This window comes from Sus scrofa, chromosome 1 (genome assembly GCF_000003025.6).
Source record: "Sus scrofa isolate TJ Tabasco breed Duroc chromosome 1, Sscrofa11.1, whole genome shotgun sequence".
Taxonomy (NCBI): Eukaryota; Metazoa; Chordata; class Mammalia; order Artiodactyla; family Suidae; genus Sus; species Sus scrofa.
This window is the reverse complement of record NC_010443.5, coordinates 50,713,608-50,736,367: the sequence shown is the minus strand read 5'-3', so window position 1 is coordinate 50,736,367 and position 22,760 is coordinate 50,713,608. Positions and strand designations below refer to the sequence as shown.

The following is a 22,760-nucleotide window of genomic DNA, read 5'->3' as shown; positions in this document are numbered from 1 at the left end:
CTTCCAAAGCTATCATATATATTTTTAAATACATTTAGAAATTAGATGACTTAAAGGATATACAGAAAGAAAATAATCAAGTTAACTCAGATGTACACAATCTGAAAAAGATACTAAATTTAAATAAAGTGTGGTTTAAAAATCAATACAGCGTCCTTTTCGCTCCCAATCTCCATATCGGGTAGGTTCTGGGCCCCTGGGTCCACCTTTTTCCTTGGTAATAGGATTAACATCATCTGGAAATTCTAAAGGAAGACAGAAGATGTAAAACAAATGCAGTCAGTGGTGATGGGAAAAGCATCATGGTCAATTCCGAGGGAGAGCTGACAATTAACAGGATAGATGCCACTAATGAGGTTACTACTATGCAATCTTTAAAAGAACTCTAAACATGGTTCTTTTCCCCCAGTTTGAGTTTTCCACTTTAGGATACATTTTCATATCCAATCAACTTACTGCCTACAGTAATGACTTGGAATTCTGAGAGCAGCTCCCAGACCCTGATCTGGGGAGTGGCTGCTTATGTGCTGCTGGGTTAAAACAGGAGGTGGGTGCAGAGAGTACAGAGTACAGATCCACAGGGTTTGCAAGGTTTTCAAACAAGATTACTTTGAGGATGACATTGACTCAATGCCTTATTTTTCTTATCAGTGAAATGGAGACAACCATCATACCTGCTTTACTACTTGACAAATAAAGAAATGCATGTAAAGGGTCTAGCACAGTGGCAGGTACTAAGAATGCTCTATTAATTTCAGCTATGACAATTATTATTCTTCATCACATGGTTTTGGCTTCGGCAAGTGGTTAGATGAAATGGCCATTGATGCACCTAAGAGCGGTTTATGCATTAACGGGAACATCCATTTTGAGTCAGACCCAATTCTGAGGACTTTATACATATTAACTCTTTTAATCCTCATAATAATCCTTTAGGAAAAGGAAAAGTACTGTCTCCATTTTATAGATGAGAAAAATGAAACAAAGAGCTCAAGGTGGCACAATTACTAAGTGGTGAAAATGAGCTTGAATTCACATATTCTGGCTGCAGTCTTGCTCTCTGCCCATCCACTGTACTGACTTGTTTATGGAAAGAACAGGAGAGGAATCAGCTATTAGAAAGAATCCCAATTCTTAAACAATGTCTATTTATTCATTCTTTCATTCATTCATTCAATTTTATTGAATACAGTTGATTTACAGTATTATATTAGTTTCAGGTGTACAGTATAGTGATTCAGCATTTTTATAGATTATACTTCATTAAAAATTATTACAAGATAAAACCTCTTAGTTAATTCTCTGTGCTATACAATATATCTTCAATGCTTATCTAATTTATAGAGTGGTTTGTATCTTTTAATTCAATACCCCTATCTTAGCCCTCCCGATTTCCCTCTCCCTACTAGTAACATGTTAGTTTTATATTATGAGTCTGTTGCTGTTTTGCTATATATATTATTCTTTTACTTTTTAGGTTCCACATATAAGTGATAAAATAGAGAATTTGTTTTACTTCATCTGACTTTTTTCACTAAGCATAATATTCTCAAGGACCACCCACAATGTTACGAATAGCAGATTTCATTCTTTTTCATGGCTAGCTAGTAATATTCCATGTGCACAGATGCACTCCATCTTCTTTATCCATTCACCTGTCGATGGACACTTAAGGTTGCTTCCACATCATGGCTACTGTAAATAATGCTGCTATGAACATTGGGGTGCATGTATCTTTTCAAATTAGAGATTTCATTTTCTTTGGATATATACACAGGAGTGAAACTGATGCACCACATGAGAGTTCTATTTTCAGTTTTTTGAGGAACCTCTACACTGTTTTCCATTGTGGTTGCACCAATTTACATTGGGAATCGACATCTTCCCCAACATTTGCTATTTGTAGAGTTTTTGATAACAGCTATTCTGACTGGTGTGAGGTAATAGGTCATTGTTGGCTTAATTTGCAATTGTCTAAGAATTAGCAATGTTGAACATCTTTTTTTTTTTTTGTCTTTTTTTTTTTGCTATTTCTTGGGCCACTCCCGTGGCATATGGAGGTTCCCAGGCTAGGGGTCGAATCAGAGCTGTAGCCACCGGCCTACGCCAGAGCCACAGCAACTCGGGTTCCGAGCCACACCTGCGACCTACACCATAGGTCACGGCAACGTCGGATCGTTAACACGCTGAGCAGGGGCAGGGACCGAACCCACAACCTCATGGTTCCCAGTCGGATTCGTTAACCACTGCGCCACGACGGGAACTCCAACATCTTTTTATGTTTAGCCAACTGTATGTCTTCTTTGAAAAAGATGCAGTAATCAAAACAGGATGGTACCAGCACAAAAACAGACACATAGATCAATGGAATAGAACAGTAAATCCATGCACCTACAGTCAATTAATCTACAACAAAGGAAGCAAGAATTGAGTTCCCTTGCATCTCAGTGGGTTGAGGATCTAGCATTGTCACTGCTGTAGCTCTGGGTACCAGAGGTGAGAGATAGTCATTTAAGTTCAAACACTGTCTAAAAGATACATTTTTTACTCCTTTCCTGTACATTTTTAATTTTTGATCTTGTATTTTACATCATCATGTTTATCCCTTAACTATTACTGTAGTTATAGTTGCTTTTACACTTTTTGTTTGTTTGTTTGTTTTAATCTTTGTACTGGCTTACACTTAAGGTTGATCCTCAGTTCTTACTATATATTTGCCTTTCCTAACAGGATTTCCCCTTTCCTATGGCTTCTTTTCCACTTAGTGAAATCCCTTCAACATTTCCTCTAGGGTGAAAGAAAGGAAGAAAGAAGGAAGGAAGGAAAAGAAAGAAAGAAGGAAGGAAGGAAGGAAGGAGAGAGAGGGAGAGGGAGAGAGAGAGAGGGAGAGAGAGAAAGAAAGAAAGAAAGAAAGAAAGAAAGAAAGAAAGAAAGAAGAAGAGAGAGAGAGAAAGAAAATTTCTTTGAGGGTTAAATCTGGTATTGATGAACTCTTAGTTTTTGCTTATTTGAAGCACTCATTTGCTCATTCTATTCTGCTCCCTCTGGCCTGCACAGTTTCTGCAGAGAAATCTGCTGATAAATTTATAGGGATTTCCTTGAATGTGACTTTTTCTCTTGCTGCCTTTAGAATTCTCTTTAACTTCTGTCATTTTAATTTGTCTTGGTGTGGGTCTGTTTCATCTCATTGGGACTCTGTGCTTTCTGTACCTGGTTATCTGTTTCTATCTTCAGATTATGGATGTTTTCAGTCATCATTTCCTCATATGTATATATATTTTGTCTTTTTAGGGCTGCACCTGCTACATGTGAAGGTTCCCAGGCTAGGGGTTGAATTGGAGCTGTAGCCACTTTTAAAACGAGTCATTTTTATTATATGCAGATTATACTTTAAGAAAGCAGATTAAAACAATCTCTATCTAAGAACACTCAATGCTTTCCTCACTGTTTACTGCAAAAAGCCCATACACCATAACCTGGTACTTCAGGGCTTCTCAGATTTGAACCAATTCTACTTTTCTAGCCTTATATTCTATTAATTCACCAGAGACGCTTTATGCTGCAGCCCAAGAGGCCCATTAGCTGATTTGCATGTGTCACATTCCCCAGCCTCTTTTCTTTTGACCATTCCTTTCTCTCTTTTATTGAAACACCTCCCCACCACTCCTTATCTACTCACCACAATTTATTTTTCCTTTAGACCTCACCTCAAATGTTATCTCTTTTGTCTACCTTTCCTTGACCCTTTTCTATGTATTGTATCTCCCATGTCAGTTACCACATAATATCCTGTTCATAGTTATTTATGTATCCTATTTTCCTATCCTTATTCACCTTTCCATCAAACAAGGTGCCTAGCTGCAAACAATCATATCATCTTCAAAACAAAACCTACTCTCTGCAAAGGTACAACCTATATATTTTCCTTAGAATGAGGTATGTACTAGGGGAAGGGAGACAAGACTAAAAGGCAGACAAGAGGGAAGACGACAGACTTGTCATGGGTAGGATGGGTAAGAGGAGGTGAATTTGAGAGATGTGAGGAGGGTAGAAGCAACAAGACTTGGTTAGTGATTGGATCTAGGACACAGGAAGAGGCAGGAGGAAAGGATTACCCCCACATTTCAGGCTTGGGGATGTAGTAGATAGGGTAGAGAGGTGAGAGGGAACCAAAAAGACGATGATGAATATAGTTTTAGATTATTAATTTTGAGATATGTTTAGAACATGCAAGCAAAGACCCTATAGTTATAGATAGGAGAAGATCAGGAGAGAGGTCTGACTAGAGGTATTATTGTGTGAATCACCAACATATATGCGATACTTCAGATCATCTCAGGAAGATATGAGCTCTCTGTAGGAATGCTTACGGGGCTCAAGACAGAGGCCTGGCAAATACCTACATGTGAGAGTTGAGCAGAGGCAGAGGAGCTTAAAAAAGAGCCCAGGGTTGTTTAGATAAAACGAAGATTGAAAAACAATGACTAAAAAATTAAGATGGGTGCCTAACACCAAGTGAAATAGATGATTACCTTTTGAAATATGCTTTTTTCCTCTTTTTTTTGGTATTAAATATATATAATGTTTATCATCTTAACCATTTTTAAGTGGCATTAAATACATGAATTCAGTGGCATTAAATACATTCACAATGCTACAACAACTTTTTTAAAGTCTCCATCATCTTGGTTGGTTGATCCGTTTATTAGATTGGGCTTGGTAAAGTCCTATAAACTGAAATATGTAAATAATAAGCAAATCCCAAAAGCTTTTATATTCCAGAAAGAGTTCCAGACACAGGTCCCCGTATCCTCTACTGGTATCTTCTTTGCCTAGGATGCTTCACTACATAGATGAGGTAGCTCTTATGAAACTGGAAAAATCAGATGAGAAGGGCACTCTTGCCAAAGTTCAAATGGTATGTTTACATTTATGCTGTATGAAATGTTATATTTTGAATAGCTAATACTTGTACATGTTCACAATTCACAGGTACAAAAGACTACAGAATGAAAATAAAGCTCCCAAAGCCTTAAGCTATAGCCTAATTTTACATATATTGAATACAAAATAATGTTTAGTCTATCACCCCACCTCCCTCATAAAACCTCTTTACTCCCCAAACCTCCCCTTCTCTTTCGCCAACCATGTGGCTACAGCGAGAACAACCAAGTTCACCTATGACCCCGGCCAGGGCCTGCTCTGGTTGATTTGGCCATGGCCACCTGACTGAAGCTGGGCAAATGAACTCTCTTCTTAAGGAACTTGAAATTAGAACTAAGAAACTGTATTTTTAGTCTGGTTGTTCTTTTAAACTGAGTAGCGGCTAGGAGCAGTAACTTTCTTTTTTTTTAGGGCTGTCCCTGCAGCATATGGGAGTTCCCAAGCTAGGGGTCAAATCGGAACTGCAGCTGCTGGCTTATGCCACAGCAATGCCAGATCCTAGCTGCATCTGGGATCTTCACTTCAGCTTGCAGCAACACTGGATCTTTAACCCATTGAGCAAGGCCATCCAACTTCAGGGATGATAGTTGTGTTCTTAACCTGCTGAGCTACAACAGAAACACCCTAGGAGCAGTAACTTTCTGACCAATGGACTCAGAAGGAAGTCTGGAAACAGAAAATAATGAAGAGTAGTGATCAGGGACATGAGAATGAGGGAGAACATCCCGGTTTCCAGACAGTGCTTAGTCCTGAGACCCCGGCCTTCTTCCAAGGCCCAGAAACGTTACTGCCCTAGGGAGCCTCACCTGTCCCCTGAACCTTAATAACAACCTATTCTACCCTCTGCTTAAACTTGCTCAACTAAGTTTCTGTTATTTGCATCAAAGTAGGTCTTAATTCATATATTTTGTCATGTGACCAATGAGTTAACATCAATCAATCGATCAAACATAATCATTGCTAGAGGCCTGAAATCTTTTTTTTTTAAACCCATCCCACATTGATGGTCAATATGGTAATTTTATTCATTGTTAATGACGGATTATAAACAATAACATGCTGGAGTTCCCGTTGTGGCGCAGTGGTTAACGAATCCGACTAGGAACCATGAGGTTGCGGGTTCGGTCCCTGCCCTTGCTCAGTGGGTTAATGATCCGGCGTTGCCGTGAGCTGTGGTGTAGGTTGCAGATGCAGCTCAGATCCCGCGTTGCTGTGGCTCTGGTGTAGGCCGGTGGCTACAGCTCCGATTCAACCCCTGGCCTGGGAACCTCCATATGCCGCGGGAGCGGCCCAAGAAATAGCAACAACAACAACAACAACAACAACAACAACAACAACAACAAAAAGAAATAAACAATAACATGCTTCCTTCATTTTTTTTTCTCAATATCTAAAACACTTTATTTGAGAACTCAAAAATTAAGAGAGAAGCTTCACTATACTCACTTGTCAGTGGTTCCTTCTCTAAATTGGAATCTTCTGGTGCATCAAAACGACCTTCTGGTAACTTTGGCTTCTTAAGGGGTTGTTTGATTTGTTCAGATTTCTCTCCTTGAGAACTCATTTTCCTCAAAGGATAACATAGCAGAGGTGATCCTAGCAGAGTAAAAACAGTGAAAAAATAGGACCTGTTCATTTATTCTGCTCCAAAATTTGATACTTTCGCTGATTCAAGCTTCCACATTTATATTTATCAAAGTTAAAATGTATAAAAGGACATTCACTGACAATTCTTCCATCTGTCCCAATCTTTCAGCCAGCCAGTTCTCTTCCTTGGAGGCAACCAATGCTATCAGTTTGAAAAGAAGTTAGTCAACCATTATCAAAATTGTAAAAACTTATATATAAAATACGTATTCCTGTCTGAAGCAATGCCAAAATATCAGGGATCAGATCATTAAAAGTAACTAAGTAGTAGGAACATTTCAATGACAATATTTAGTATTTAAATCTCTAGAAGTTACAAGGAACTGTATTTAATAATCTTATATTTAAATCCTAATCATGGTCTTTCTTCTGCCAATTAAACTTTTAAACATGTGTTGGGTATCTGCAATGTCTAAACGAGTTCACTTTCTCTCTAGGTTATAATGAAAAAGGTAAACTTGGAGTATTATGAAAGTTATACCACCCTTCTTCAGATAAAGTTCAATAAGGGCAAAACCACTCTGAGAAATGACCTCAGGGCTGGGGCCTTCCAACTTCCTGAAGGAATGGCTTTAGAGACAGATAGAGATGGGTACAAGTTCTGGTCACACCACTGTGGCAAGCAGAATAACAGTCCCAAAAGAGAGTGAGAAGCTACTCTCTGGAACCTATATGTAGGTTAGGTCACAAGATGAAGGAGAGTTAGGTAGCAGATGGAACTGTGGTTGCTACTCAGATGAAAGACTTTCCTGGGTTACCTGGTCCATCCACTGTAATCACAAAGGCCCTTAAAGAGGAAGAGAGAATCTGAGAGATGGTGATGTAAGACAGACTTGGCAATGTTGTTGGCCTTAAAGACAGAGGAAAGGGGCAACAAGTCAAGGAAACTGGGCAGCCTCTGGAAGCTGGAAAAGGGAGGAAAGAGACTTTCCCCTATAGCCTCTGAAGGAAAGACAACCCTAACACTTTGGTTCCAGCCCAGAGAGACCCACATCAGATTTTTCACCTCCAGGTATAAAACCTATTTAGAAGTGCACTGTATTTACAAGTACATTATAAGCAAGAAGATGACCTTCTAAAAGAACAATAAAAGCAAATGAAAGAGAGTGAATCACCAATAAAAAATAAAAACAACTTTTCAACACCTGTTTTGGCAACCTCAGAAATCAGACATGCTAAAACGCTACAGCCATAAAGAATCTAGAAAGGTTAAAAAAAAAAAAAAAAGACAAAACATTTCTAAATCAGAGGAAGAATCTTTAAGAAAGTAAATAATGATAAACTATCAAAGCAGCCTAGTAAGATAAATGCTACATAACTTGTGTCCTTCTCCCCTACAGCCTGGGGTACAGAGCTCTCAGGATATCAGAGAGGGGCCAGTCTTTGGAGCCTAAGCTGAATACATAGCCATTAGAGGCCAGGACTAGGGGAAGCTCATTCAGAAAATGTGAAAAGTGAGTGAGCTGGAAGACTTTAAAATGTGCACACAGGAGTTCCCGTTATGGCTCAGTGGGTTGAGAACACTACATAGTGTCCATGAGAACATGGTTTGATCCCTGGCCTTGCTCAGTGGGTTAAGGATCCAACGCTGCTGTGAGCTGTGGCATAGTTTGCAAATGCAGCTTGGATCTGGCCTTGTTGTGGCTGGGGCATAGGCTGGCAGCTGCAGGTCAGATTCAACCCCTAGCCTGGAAACTTTGATATGCTGCAGATGCAGCCTGAAAAGAGAAAAAAGAAAATAAATAAAATATGCATATAAACCAGTTGGGGTGGTGGTAGAAGACAGAGTCAGAAGATAGAGCTGTGAGAAAACGACATATCCATTGAAACTACCTTTCAAAAGCAGGAGAGAAATAAAACCAGATTCTCAGATTGAAAATAAACTATATATTTAAAAAAAAAAAAAAAAAAACACTGAGAAACCATCACAAAGCACTGTCACCAAAGGGAACTTCTAAACAATGTACTTTAAGAGATCAATCCAAGAAGTGAAGTTTAGATAGAAACAGAAAGTAAAAATTTTGCATATTGGAGCTCCCATTGTGGCTCAGTGGTTAATGAATCTGACTAGGAATCATGAGGTTGTGGGTTCGATCCCTGCCCTTGCTCAGTGGGTTAAGGATCTGGCATTGCCATGAGCTGTGGTGTAGGTCGCAGACGTGGCTTGGATCCCAAGTTGCTGTGGTTCTGGCGTAGGCTGGCGGCTACAGCTCCGATTAGACCCCTCCTGGGAACATCCATAAGCCACGAGTGCAGCCCTAGAAAAGACAAAAAAAAAAATTGCATATTGACTATATAAAACTGTAACAGTAACACTGATTTGTGCTACCATACAATCTCACCCTAACATATACCTGAGAATACAAACATCCCTCAAAGGCTGAACAACAAAGATGGAGGGCAAGTAAATTCATAGCATTTTTAAGCCCTGTATTGTTTAGGAAGAGAAGAAAGATACTAACTTTTGACTTCCTTAAGCATGCATTTAGACTTCATGGTTAACAAATAAAAGGCAATATGTATCTTCAAAGCCAGCAGAGGGGGAAAAAAAACTGAAAGAACATTGAATTCAAGCAAAGTATGATGAAAGTGCAAAAAACAGAATGGTAGAAATAAAGCCAATTTTTTTTTTTTTTTTTTTTTTTTGTCTTTTTGCCATTTCTTGGGCCGCTCCAGCGGCATATGGAGGTTCCCAGGCTAGGGGTCTAATCAGAGCTGCAGCCACCGGCCTACGCCAGAGCCACAGCAACGCGTGATCCGAGCCGCGTCTGCAATCTACACCACAGCTCATGGCAACGCCGGATCCTTAACCCACTGAGCAAGGGCAGGGATCGAACCCGCAACCTCATGGTTCCTAGTCGGATTCGTTAACCACTGCACCACGACAGGAACTCCCGAAATAAAGCCAATTTGATCAGTAACTATAATAATAAATGTATTGAACTCTCCAGTTAAAAGGTATAGACTGTCAGGCTTCAAAACAGAAACCCACCAAAATCTGGGAGTTCCCATCATGGCTCAGTGGTTAACGAACCTGATTAGCATCCATGAGGGCACAGGTTCGATCCCTGGCCTCACTCAGAAGGTTAAGGATCTGGCGTTGCCATTAGCTGTGGTGTAGGTTGCAGGCATGGCTCAGATCCTGTGTTGCTGTGGCTGTGGCTACAGCTCCAAGTGGACCCCTAGCCTGAAAACTTCCATGTGCCTCGGGTGTGGTCTTAAAAAGACAGAAAACCCCACCAAAATCTAGCTGTATGCTTTTTTTATGAACAGAATCATTACCATGTTTCAAAAAAAGGACCAGTGTTGTGGACTGAAGGTTTATGTCCCTGCAAAATTCATATGTTGACTCTCTATCCCCTGATGCAATAATATTAGGAGATGGGGCCTTTAGGAGGCAAGTAGGTCATGAGGGTGGAGCCCTCATAGAAGGATTAGTGACCTTTTAAGAAGTGATATGAGAGCTTGTAGGGTCTTCTGCTGGCTGCCACATGAGGAGTCAATGGGAAGACAGTAATCTGCAAACCAGAAAGCTCGCATCAGAGACCAGATGTGCTGGCATTTTGATCTTGGACTTCCCAGCCTCTGTATCTGTGAAAAACAAATATCTGATGTTTAAGCCACCTACTGTATGGTTGTAGCCTGACCTAAGACAGGCTGGTGAGATGCACTATTTCCAGGTTTCCTAAAAAAGGGGTGGGTGGGGGGGAACCCACAGAAAATGGAAAGAAAATAATAACAGTAAGAGAAGAAAATAACAAAAGATGTAAAACTAAGAAAAGCAACAAAACCAAAGTTGGTTCTCTTAAAAGACTAAAACTACTGTGAAGTCTTTGGTAAGGCTAGTATGAAAAAATGAAAACAAAAACAAGGAGTTCCCGTCGTGGCGCAGTGGTTAACGAATCTGACTGGGAACCATGAGGTTGTGGGTTCAGTCCCTGCCCTTGCTCAGTGGGTTAACGACCTGGCGTTGCCGTGAGCTGTGGTGTAGGTTGCAGATGCGGCTCGGATCTTGAGTTGCTGTGGCTCTGGCATAGGCCGGTGGCTACAGCTCCGATTGGACCCCTAGCCTGGGAACCTCCGTATGCCGCGGGAGCAGCCCAAGAAATAGCAAAAAGACAGAAAAAAAAAAGACAAAAAAAAAAAAAAAACCAAAATGCAAAAAACAACATAAGGCAAGATAAATAAGAAAAACAGTATATAGCTATAGAGAAAGCAAAAATTAAAAAAAAAAAACAGGAATTTTATGCCTATGTATTGAATGTTTACAGAATGAGTAATTTTCTAGAAAAACTTAACTTATCAAAACTGACTTGGAAGTTCCCGTTTGTGGTTTAGCAGGTTAAGAACATGACATAGTGTACATGAGGATGTGCATTAGATCCCTGGTTGTGTCTTAGATCCCTGGCCTTGCTCAGTGGTTTAAGGACCTGGTGTTGCCACAGGCAGCAGCATAGGTCACAGATGTGGCTCGGGTCTGATGTTGCTATGGCTATGACAGAGACCTGCAGATGCAGCTCCAACTTAACCCCTGGGCCAGGAACTTCCAAATGCTGCAGGTGCAGCCATAAAAAGAAAAAGAAAAAAGAAAAAAACAAAAAACAAAAAACTGACAAGAGAAATACCACAATTATCAATAGAAAAATTAAACCAGTAATTTAAAATCTTCCCTCAAAGAAATGAGGAGGTCTAGATAGTTTTACAGGCAGGTTGTAGTAAACATTCAAGGAATGAATAATTTCAATCTTAGGAAAAAAAAAATCTTGGCGTTCCCATTGTGGCTCAGTGGTAATGAACCCAACTAGTATCCATGAGGATGAGGGTTTGATCCCTGGCCCTGCTCAGTGAGTTAAGGATCCATTGTTGCCATGAGCTGCAGTGTAGGTCACAGACTCAACTCAAATCTGGCATTGTGGCTGTGGTACAGGCCAGCAGCTACAGCTCCAACTGGACCCCTAGCCTGGGAATTTCCATGTGCCATGCGTGCGGCCCTAAAAAAAAAAAGTTCAACAAAGAAAAGGATGAGAACATTCTTGAATTCTTTGTAAGAGGCTGGAATAACCTTAATTTCAAAACTAGAAAAGCAAATTGCAAGACAGGAAAGTTACAGGCCCATTTCTAAACAAAATATTATCATACCAAATCCAATATTATATTAAAAATATAATCATTGTGATCAATTTGAATATTTTCTAGTAATGAGTGACTCAGCACTAGAAAAATCCATAATTCACCAATCCACCAGATTAAAGGAGAAGAATGATATAATCACCCGAATGAGATGAAGAAAAATGAATTAAGTAAATTTCAAGATCTGTTCAGTCTTAAAAAACAGATAACTACATACACACCTCCCCCAACAAATCCTTCTAGAAATAACAGGTGACTTTATTAACCTAATAAAAGGCACATCTACAGATAATATTACATGATACAATATGAACATATTCTCTTTACAACTATGCACAAGCTAAGATACCTATCACCACAGTACTAGAAATCTGATGAGCATAGACAGAAAAACAAGAGAAAAAAAAAAAAGATATAGGAGTTCCCGTTGGGGCTTAGTGGTAACGAATGTGACTAGTATCCATGAGGACATGGGTTCAATCCCTGGCCCTGCTCAGTGGGTTAAGGATCCAGTGAGGCAGTGAGCTGTGGTGTAGGTTGCCGACGAGGCTTGAATCTGGTGTTGCTTTGACTGTGGTGCAGGCTGGCAGCTGCAGCTCCAATTTGAGCCCTAGCCTGGGAACCTCCACATGCTATGGGTGCAGCCCTAAAAAGCAAAAAAAAAAAAAAAAAAAGAAGAAAAGAAAAAGAAAAAGAAAAAAGAAAAGAAAAGAAAAAGATACAAAGATTGGAAAGGAAGAAACTAGATTTTTATTATTTATACGTAATATTTGTGTCTATCTAACACAGCACCACCCCCACCAAAATCTGCAAATAATAAATATTTAAATTAATAATTTAACCAGCTTACTGGATACAAAATCAATAAATAAGTCAATTGTGTTTTTATACATCTCAAGATGCCTTCTCAGTTTGGTAAGCACTTTTCATTCCCTCTATCCTCAACAGAGCTGCCACTTACATGACAAAAAAACGTAGTGTTCAAATATATGTAAAGAATATAAATATGTGGAGTTCCCGTCGTGGCGCAGTGGTTAACGAATCCGACTAGAAACCACGAGGTCTCGGGTTCAATCCCTGGCCTTGCTCAGTGGGTTAAGGATCCGGCATTGCCGTGAGCTGTGGTGAAGTTCGCAGATGCGGCTTGGATCCTGCATTGCTGTGGCTGTGGCGTAGGCCGTCAGCTACAGCTCCGATTAGACCCCTAGCCTGGGAACCTCCATGTGCCTCGGGAGCGGCCCTAGAAAAGGCAAAAAGACAAAAAAAAAAAAAAAAAAAAAAGAAGGAATATAATATGAAAGACAAGGAACCCAATAAAAAAATGAAGAGATATTTTGCCAAAAAAAGAGCTAAAAACTTTTAAAAGATATTCAACTTCTCTAACCAGAGAAACAAAATCATAATACAACTTCAATACTCTATAGGCAGATAAAAATTAAATTTTCTGATATCAAGTGTTGGCAAATATGTGGAGCAACAGAAACTCTAATATACTCCTGGAAGAAGTATAAATTGCCAGTAGAAATGGAAAATGCCTTTACAACTTGGTATCACATTGTAAAACTGGATCAGGCCTATACCATGTGTTCCAGGAACTCAACCCCTGGTGCAAGTACATCCACAATGTACACAAGATGTGTAGCAGCCAATCCTGGGGTCTAGAATTACACAAATGTTCTCAGCGGGAAGGAGAAAGGAAAAATGTATGGTATGTGAATACCTACAACATCATATATCAATATGGACAAATCTAAAAATAGTGGTTGAAAAAGGCAAGTATAATAATACAAATGATATGAAGCCATTTCCATTAAGATCAAAAACACAGTTACACAATTGCCTCAGGAAGCACACAGATAGCTGGTTGGCAATGGAAATATTCTATTTCTTAAGTTGGAGAATGGGTTCATAAGTGTCGGCTTTGCTTCTTACACGTGTTACATAAATTTTGGTATCAAATACTTCATTATTAAGGTTTTAACACTACTGAAAAAGGGATTTTGAATGAAAACACAAATCTTCACACAGTTACTACCTTGCGGTTTGGATAAGACTTGTACTTTCTATATTATCCATTTCTGGACCATTTACAATTTTTTACAACAAAGAAGTAGTTTGGGGAGAAGTGATTTCAGAAAGGAAAACTGCATAGGAATCAGGGGCACATTAGGATGAAGGCCAGAACTGTTTTCAACTTACTATGCTTAGCATACTTTGTGAGTTAAGTCTTTAATAGTGTGAGAAACTTTTCAGAAAAAAATGAGTTTTTAAAAATGCTGAGTTACATTCCGTGGTCGCAGCCAAAAAAAAAAAAAAGCGCCCTTTAAAAAAAAAAAACGTTTTACTGAAAGCATGCATATTTTCTGTAATTAATTCCCACCATCTAATTTTTATTATACTTATTTACCTTCTCCATAATCCCGCACTTCTCCACTTTAAAAAAGATACTGTAAACTGCCATTATGTCCTTTTCGACGTAAATTAAGTAAGTAAAGGACGACTCTCATTGCCAAAGAGCCTCCTTTTCCATGCTTTTCACAAGCTTCAGACATAGCGCGCCCCCAGATAACCAGAAACGTTTGCTTCCCTTTCGAACCCAGAGCCATGGTCAGCGGGAAGCAGCTGTCCGGCGGGGCGGGCTCTGGGGACCCTCCAGCTCCACATCCAACCCGAGCTCCGGCGGGGAAGAGCCTGCCCAGAGCAGAGGCGAGAGGCCCCTAGCCGGACAGACAAGATCGCAGCTCCTGGGCCCCCGAGCCCGGGACAAGCGCAGCTACCCAGCCGGACGCCCTAGCCTTTGCGACCCCGCCCGCGACCTTGGCCCCGGAACTGGGCGCCTTACTTGCCGCTCTCCACGCTGTGACTGGGACACGACCCAGCAACAAAGTAAAGCACGACACTGGCATAACGTCCCTCCCACAGCCTCCGAGACTGCACAAACAGGAGATGAAGGCCGAGGTGTGCTCCCGGCAAGCACCGCGTGAGGGATGGACCGCCCGTGGGGCGGGGCCTGTGTACGCCGTGGGGCGGGACCTCCGTGGCCCGCTCCAGGAATCCATCGAAGGCCCTGGACTGGGCTATCTGCTGAAAAACGGCGGGTGTGGAGCGGCTCAACCTTCTCACGAAGAACAACCCAAACTGCCCTGAACCCCGTGTTGTTTAAGACCCCAAATCATGGCTGAAGCTGGATGAGGGGATGACTCCATTTGTTGCTCTTAATCTGAGGCGAAGATCGTTGTTCACTTCCCCCAAGTTGGGCACCTTCTACTCCTCTGTTCCTGTAATAGGCTTCTTTCTGGCAGTCCTCCCTTTTTACATTTTAAAATCTCTGCTTGTTCAGTGAACTCTTGAGTTCGTCAGTTCTGACCCACTGACTGGGTGACCTGGAAGATGAGGTTTTGAGTGAAGCGTAGAGCAAGAGAAGTCTCTCCATCTGGTCCAGCTGCCTGGAAGTAGCGCCACGCATCCACCCTCATGGTCCAGCGGCTCCAGTGCTGTTCCCAGCACATGTGGCAGATCAGGAGGCTTCAAGGAACCTATGGAAGTCTATACAGAACCACAGTGGGAGTTCCCGTCATGTTGAAGTGGTTAACGAATCCGACTAGGAACCATGAGGTTGAGGGTTCGATCCCTGGCCTTGCTCAGTGAGTCGATGATCCGGAGTTGCCATGAGCTGTGGTGTAGGTTGCAGACGCGGATTGGATCCCGCATTGCTGTGGCTCTGGCGTAGGTGTCTATGGCTCCGATTAGACCCCTAGCCTGGGAATCTCCATATGGCCGCGCGAGAGCGGCCCTAGAAAAGACAAAACAAAAAACAAACAAACAAACAAAAAAAAAACCCACAGTGGAGTGCCTAGAATTTTTTATTTTTATTTTTAAGGAAAGTTCTTGGCTAGCTAAGAACTGCTGATGTCTGGCCAAGCAACATCAGGTAGACAGGCAATCTGAGTTTCTCATCAAGAACCAGGAGTCATTTGGTCCTCCTAGATAAGGAGTCCTTTCAGTAGGAGGAAGTGATATATACAGAACAGGGCCAGGGCCAAAACCCAAGCAATCTTCATTAGCATTAGTTTGGTAGATCTCAAACACACACACACTTCACCCTTAGTTCATACAGACTGTCTTGAGATCCTGTGACAAGTTGGCTGAGGGAAAAATTCAAACCTAGATAACGGAGGACTTTGTACAATATACTGACCAGCTGGCAAATGACTGATTTGGCATTTTCAGCACCATTTAACAGAGGCCCTCAAGGAACAGCAGAGAGAAAAAGGATCCTCCCGGAGGCAGAACTTCATCTTATACTCTTTGCCTAGGAAGAGATAGAGCTTGAGATACAGATCTGCATCCTTTCATGGGCACTGGTTTAGTCAAACAGTCAGTCAGGGACTGGGAAAATGTAGAGATTTTGGAATAGTTTTTGGAACAGGTCCTCTCCAAATAACCCCAAAGCATAAGAATACTTGGGTCTCGGAGCTCCTGTCGTGGCCCAGTGGAAACAAATCTGATTAGTATCCTTGAGGACACAGATTTGATCCCTGGCCTCGCTCAGAGGGTTAAGGATCCGATGTTGCCATGAGCTGTGGTGTAGGTTGCAGATGTGGCTTGGACTCCGAGGTTGCTGTGGCTGTGGGATAGGCCAGCAGCTGCAGCTCAGATTCGACCCCTAGCCTGGGAAACTCCATATGCCGCATGGGTGTGGCCCCCAAAAGACCAAAAAAAAAAAAAAAAAAAAAAAAAAGAATATTTGGGTACCAATGAATGCTCAAAAGAAGGCTCCCGTTGTAAAAAGGTCCTAATCAGAACAAGATTACTGTATGTTATCTATTGCTGCCTATCATACCAATATTTTGTAGCTTAAAACAATAAAGAATCTATTCTCTCACAGCTTTTGTGTATCTGAAATCCAGGAGCACAAAAAACCCAGGATGCTTCTGGCTCCAGTATCAAATGAGGTTTCCAGTCTCACATAGAGGCATGAGTAGGGGAGCATCTGCTTTCAAACTTAAGCAGATGATTATTGGCAGGATTCAGTTCCTTGTGGGCTTTTGGACTGAAGGCCTCCTTCAGTTCCGTGCTATGTGGGCTTCTCCAGAGTTGAGCTCACAAAATGGCAGCTGTATTTCCACACAATGAACAAACGAGAACAAGGGAGACTGCTTAAGATTAAAGCCACAGTTTTGTAATCTGATCTCAGAAGAGATGTCTATCACTTTTGTTGAATTCCATCATGAGAAGAGAATGAGCAGATCCAGTCCACCTCAAATGGAAGGGGATCACCGAAGGCATTTTAGAGGTTGCCTACCACAATGACCACTCTGTAGGCATTGGTCAGCCTCCTCCCCTCCCTACAGCTGTGTTTGCTCAGTGCCGCCACTAAGAAGGGAGCCGTGGTGGTGTGGAGACCTGCCAGTATTTTTAACATAGTCTTTTTCCCTGCTAAGAGTGATGGATTAGCACCACTACTTGCAGTGACCAGCCTGATCCCCTGATAGAGTACTGTATAGCCTGAGTGGCAAGTTTGATTATAAGAGGACCCTACTGAAATGAAGTAGCAATTTGTTCTGTAAGAATAGACAATTATGTGTCTTTTTTTTTTTTTTTCTTTTCTTTTGCTTTTTAGGGTTGTACCCGTAGCATACGGAAGTTCCCAGGCTAGGGGTTGAATTGGAGCTATAGCTGGCAGCCTACACCACAGCCCCAGCAACACCAGATCCAAGCCATGTTTGCAACCTACACCACAGTTCGTGGCAATGCCAGATCTTAGCCCAGTGAGCAAGGCCAGGGATTGAACCCACATTCTCATGGATATTAGGTTTGTAACCCACCGAGCCACAATGGGAACTCCCAACTTATGCTTCTTTTACACACTCCACCTGTGGACTTACTGGATGCCTTGTATACTGTACACTTTACACACACAACATTACTTCTTACCAAAGAACTCACTGATGCCTGTGGGATTAACTAGCCTTACATCACATATTCCATCAGACCAGAGGCAAGTCTGATAGGACAGCCCTGTTAAAGGTTTACTTTGGAACCAGATGAGAAAATATACTTTGGGTTGCTGTCCTAAAGGATTTGGCATATACCCCCAAATGAGTTAACAGTATTCAGTGTTATCTGCGGACAGAATAACAGGGTCCAAGGAGTAGCAAAGGGATGGACACCTTGGTGTTCTGACACCTTGCCCATGTGTTTCACTTCCCATTGTGGGGAGACAGTCCACCATGGGTCCCAAGTGTCTCTGCATGTATTGCTGAGTATGCCAGCTGCAACTGTTTTCCTGATGCAGGGCAGTTTCTGTAGCTAGTCATGTGTGTATCTATGTAGGTCAAGGCAACCCCAGCATTACTACCACTTAACTGCTGCTCTTCTGTGGGAAAGAACTGGCCTGTTTGCCGCCTGGTCAAAAACTGCTTGGCCCTCAGCCCTGCATTGTGTATACATGTGTCACATGGCCCTGTGTCAATGTGGGAATTGATGCTCTGGGAAGTGGTGCAAATATACTGACACTTCAGCTACTACTTTACTGTAATAGTCTCATTTCTAGTCCAGGAGTCTCTTGTCTCCATGTGTCCATGAACCTGTAGCAAGACTACAAGCAGATACAATATCAGACCTTTCACTGCTCCAGCCATCTACAGTTCCAGATTCTGCCGGCACACCAATTTTTGTACTCAGAGTTGGGTATAAAGGGACACAGTGTTTTTTGTGAACTGGAAGTTGGGATTGCCACCTGGCCATCTTTAGGCCATGCCCCTAGGTAAGGAGTTAGAAAAAGTGGTTCTGGTGCTGGCTGTAGTGATGGGCCCTGATGACCATGGGGAAAAGGGAGTAAGGAGAGGACTCTGACTAGAAGATGGGACCTCGTCTCCTGGAATACCTCCTCACAATATTGTGTCGAATTGTAAACCATAAGCAAAGACTATTGCAGCCGCACAGAGGCAGGACCACTCAAGCCTCAGATTCTTGGTCACAGAGGAGGTAAGGAAATCTGGTCAGTTGAAGTGCTGAGCAAACACAGAGGAAAGAGGGAATAAGTGGCAGTGGTGACAAGTCAAGATCATCTAGCCTCAAGAACTGAGGGCTATATTTGCCAAAGTTTTTTTTTTTTTTTTTTTTTTAATAACAGAGAGTTTTGGGACATTAACCATGCTGCTACCTATATCTTACCCTGGAGATTCTGCTTCAGGTGGTCTGTCATGTGGTCCTGGAGTTCACCAAAGGAACTTGCAAATCACTACTCTAGCTATATTTTTTTCCTTATTGGCTTATGCATGTGCTTATACAGTTAATTTATCTTTCCTACCTATAACAGTACTATTATTATGCGTAGGGATGGTTGTGGGGAAGTCACAATTTTGTCTGTGGATTGCAAACTACTGAGACAAGATCATTACAAATGGAGAAATGGACATAATACCAAGATCCTGACTTGAAACTGGATAAGGGTTAATAGTATTATGTTAGGAAGAAGCATTTTAAAAGATATGTAAATACGACATTTGCAGATGTGGGAAAGACAAAGAGATGGACTATAGTAGACCTCAGATATGTTTTTCTATTTCTATTTAGTGCTCAGTCATTAAACCCATTCCATATGTTTGGTGAATTCTAGTAGGAGAAATGGTCCCATCTTAGACTGGGGAAGCTGAGAAAATCAGACATCAGACTTTGAAAGAGTCAGACTTTTGAGAAAGTCAGACTTTGAATCTGGAATGAGTAATGCAAATAAGTGGAGTGTTTGGAATCTAGTTTTCAGAGGCATCCCTGCCAGCAGAAACATACACAAACCTCTAGCTCCCCTGGAGTCAGAACTTGGCTATAATTTTGATCACTAGCCTTCTTTGGTTTCTGTTTTCCAAGAGTAGTTCTCTAGCTTTCCACCAATTCTGTAAACTACCTCTACTCTTCCAATAAATTCTTTTTCTGTTTAAGTTAATCACAGTGATTGTTGTTGCTTGGACCCAGAATTCTTCCTGGTATAAACTTTAATAAGTCAATTATACTGTTTCTGATGATGATTTCCTCTCTTCCTTGGACTCCCACTCCACTTCTGTATTCTGTAATTTGGAGGTGAAGAGCTTAAGATAGTTTCCCTGGTAAATCAGAAGTTAACTCTGTTAGACTTGAAACCATGATGGGTTTTTAAAACTGTGTTAAAAAACAACCAACAACCAATCAACCAACTATGATCATAAAGCAATTTTCCCTTAAATACAATTATATGATTATGAGTAAGAATGAATACTCTGATAAACCTGGAGGATTACTGAGACTTAGAAGAAGGTGAGCTTTTTTTTTTTTAACTTAAAAAATATACAGTAACTGTATTGGGCAATGTATTAACTTAAAAAAAAAAAGGAAAGAAAGAAAGAAAGAAAAGAAAAAAAGATGGTATTTCAAATTCAGGACCAAGGCATGTGAGGATGAAAAATATGTATAGCAAAAATACTTGGTGAATAATGCATATATTTACATTTTCCAGTTACAATGCACTTGGTATATTATTGCTTAGTCAATTCATTAAATTTTCATGAACTTTTAAAAAAGTAAAGTATTATGGAACACAATAATGAGATCTCTTTTAACTACACTTAATATATGCAAATGATGTAAATTACAAAAATACTTTACAAAGGCTATAAGTTAGACAATCACGCTAGTCTATAAAGTTAATTAACAGAGTCTATTCAATTATAAATATATACCTCTAGTATTCTGAAAATAAGGAAGTGTTTTAGCTGTTCCTCCAGATAGTCATTTGCTCATTTATTAACAGCAGAAGCAATAACACAATGCTAAAAATAAACATGCATCAATTTTACAACACATACTTACAAAAACCTTCTGTCCATTACAACTGGCAAATGGAAATAGACTTTCTATCTATCCTTAGTGCATTATTATATTCACAAGTAAAACAGGAAAGGAAAATAGTGAATTTAATGCTGTTCAGCACCTTGAATAAAGTCAAAAGACTTAATAGCTATATATATCAAAACATTTGCATCTGTATCACGAAACATGTAAAGCTATTTTGTTCCATTTTAAACATGAACTATTTTATTTACATTACTCTTCAATTCAACAAATTTTAACCATATTTAAAAATTATCTGAATTCATAAAAGTATTTCATAAATTTCAACATTTAGTTATTATATATATACAAGGAAGTCCATGAAAAAAGTTAATGTAGTCAGAAAGTTCAAGCAACATTACCAAATTTAGCAAAACTGCAACCAAATCAAGGCAGAGGGCATTCAAACATTCAAAAATCTCTAGATGCTGCTAACATGAACATAAAAAGTTCCAGTAATAAAATTCAATATGAGAAATAATGTTGAAGTTACCAGTAGAAAATATATTTTAATAGGCATGACATATGTTTACTAGCAACAGTAATAATGATTTTTTAATAGAAAACTTTTATAACATTGTCATATATGAACCACCTCGTTTGAGAGGGCAAAAGAGTTGATTTCAAAAAATATATTTTAGCAGCCATAGTTTTATTTCCAGTTAAAACATAGTAAAATGTTAAAAGTAAAATTTATAATTAACTAAATAATACCCCAATACTAGAAAATTTAAAATCCCAAGCTACTCCAGCAATAATGGCCTCTAGTATGATGTGTCTGATATAAGGACTGTGGAAAGCCAATAATAAACAATCAGACATACATATGGGCTTAAGGTTTCACTGAAATACTTATGTAGCAAAATATATGAAAAAGTAATAGAAAAGTAAAAAGATAAAATTAAAAAAATATTGCACAGCCACATTACCTAGAAAGTAAAGTTGATGTTTTAAAAAGCTCTAAACATGGATGATATAAATGATCTTCCAATATAAAAAGGTATAAATATTTCTTAGAACTTATCAGCATCTACAGTTTAATATAATACATTATTTGAATCATTGTTGAATGAGGTAATTGTCAAGTCTCTAATAATGTTTTTATCCTACTGGAAATATTTGAGGGCGGCAACCAGGAAGAATTTCTCTAAAAATATTTCCGAATCAAGAACAGCTATATGTGCAGCTCTCCCAATGAGTGAATCGGCTGTATTGGGCAATGCATTGATGACATTGTAGCGAACCAAATTACAGTCCTTGCTTTGCAGAACTGGGCGAAGCAAGTTGTGAATCATTTCTGAATAAATCTGTCCTATGGAACAAACAGAAAATACGAAAATCAGTTCACATGAATGACTGGAAAAAAATTCTATGACAACTTTTATGTAATTTATAAAATTAGTTATATTATTTCCATTTAAAGCAGAAAAATGTCTTTTAAAAGGTTTTCGTCTGGAATATAATTTTTGAGACTGTTTTAGAGAAAATACAACCATATTATTGAGCCAAGTAAAATAACAAATTTATTATATATTATTGTCAACTTGATGTTTTAAATTAAAAGAATGAATACAACAGAACAAACAGTATTCTTCAATATTAAGTCACTCATGACTTACAATGAAATAAAATACCCATGCGGAGAAATTCTGATTAGTCAAAATTTAAAACTCCAGTCTAGAGCAAGTACTTTAAAAAAGTTTCCATGGCAGTCAACATTATTTCATATATTTCCAAATTATTTTGAGAAAGAAGAGAAACTTCCCATAATCGGAGGAACAATGTGAGTTTGGCTCAAAGATCAAAAATAATTTTTTATTTTTTTCTTGGTCTGCATGTTCTGCATGTTTATTTAATGCTTGGTTCTGCCTTTTTTTTTTTTTTTTGCTTTTTAGGCCCGTACCCACAGCATATGGAGGTTCCCAGGCGAGGGGTCAAATCTGAGTTGTAGCTTCAGGTCTATACCACAGCCACAGCAACACAGGATTGGAGCCACGTCTGTGACCTATATACCATAGCTCATGGCAATGCCGGATCTTTAACCCACTGAGTAAGATTCATTTCTGCTGCACCATGACAGGAACTCCCCTCCTTAGTTAAATTTAATCCTAGGTATTTTACTGTTTTTGATGTGATTTTATCTGGATTATCTTCTTTTCTTTTTTCTTTTT

The 22,760-nt window shown here is 39.9% G+C and overlaps 2 protein-coding genes across 13 annotated transcripts in view; both read right to left on the bottom strand.

The window, feature by feature from the left end:
* SMAP1 (small ArfGAP 1) overlaps positions 1 to 14,795 on the bottom strand; it is a 220,621-nt gene extending 205,826 nt beyond the window's left edge. Inside the window, exons 1-2 of one of the 2 annotated variants that reach the window (XM_021089443.1) lie at positions 14,564 to 14,795; positions 6,391 to 6,540 (exon numbers count right to left, since the gene is read on the bottom strand). In XM_021089443.1, the coding sequence (XP_020945102.1) occupies positions 6,391 to 6,540; positions 14,564 to 14,780 (367 nt within the window). In that variant the 5' untranslated portion in view covers positions 14,781 to 14,795. Of the gene's footprint in view, positions 1 to 6,390; positions 6,541 to 14,128; positions 14,489 to 14,563 lie in introns of those variants that run through there. The other variant, XM_021089451.1, reaches the window with a different exon arrangement.
* Positions 20,183 to 22,760, bottom strand: part of FAM135A (family with sequence similarity 135 member A) — a 136,477-nt gene continuing 133,899 nt past the window's right edge. For all 11 annotated transcript variants that reach the window (XM_005659250.3, XM_013992626.2, XM_003121274.5 and 8 more), the window contains one exon: positions 20,183 to 21,901. In XM_005659250.3, coding sequence (XP_005659307.1) covers positions 21,696 to 21,901 — 206 coding nt within the window. In that variant the 3' untranslated portion in view covers positions 20,183 to 21,695. The remainder of the gene's footprint in view (positions 21,902 to 22,760) is intronic.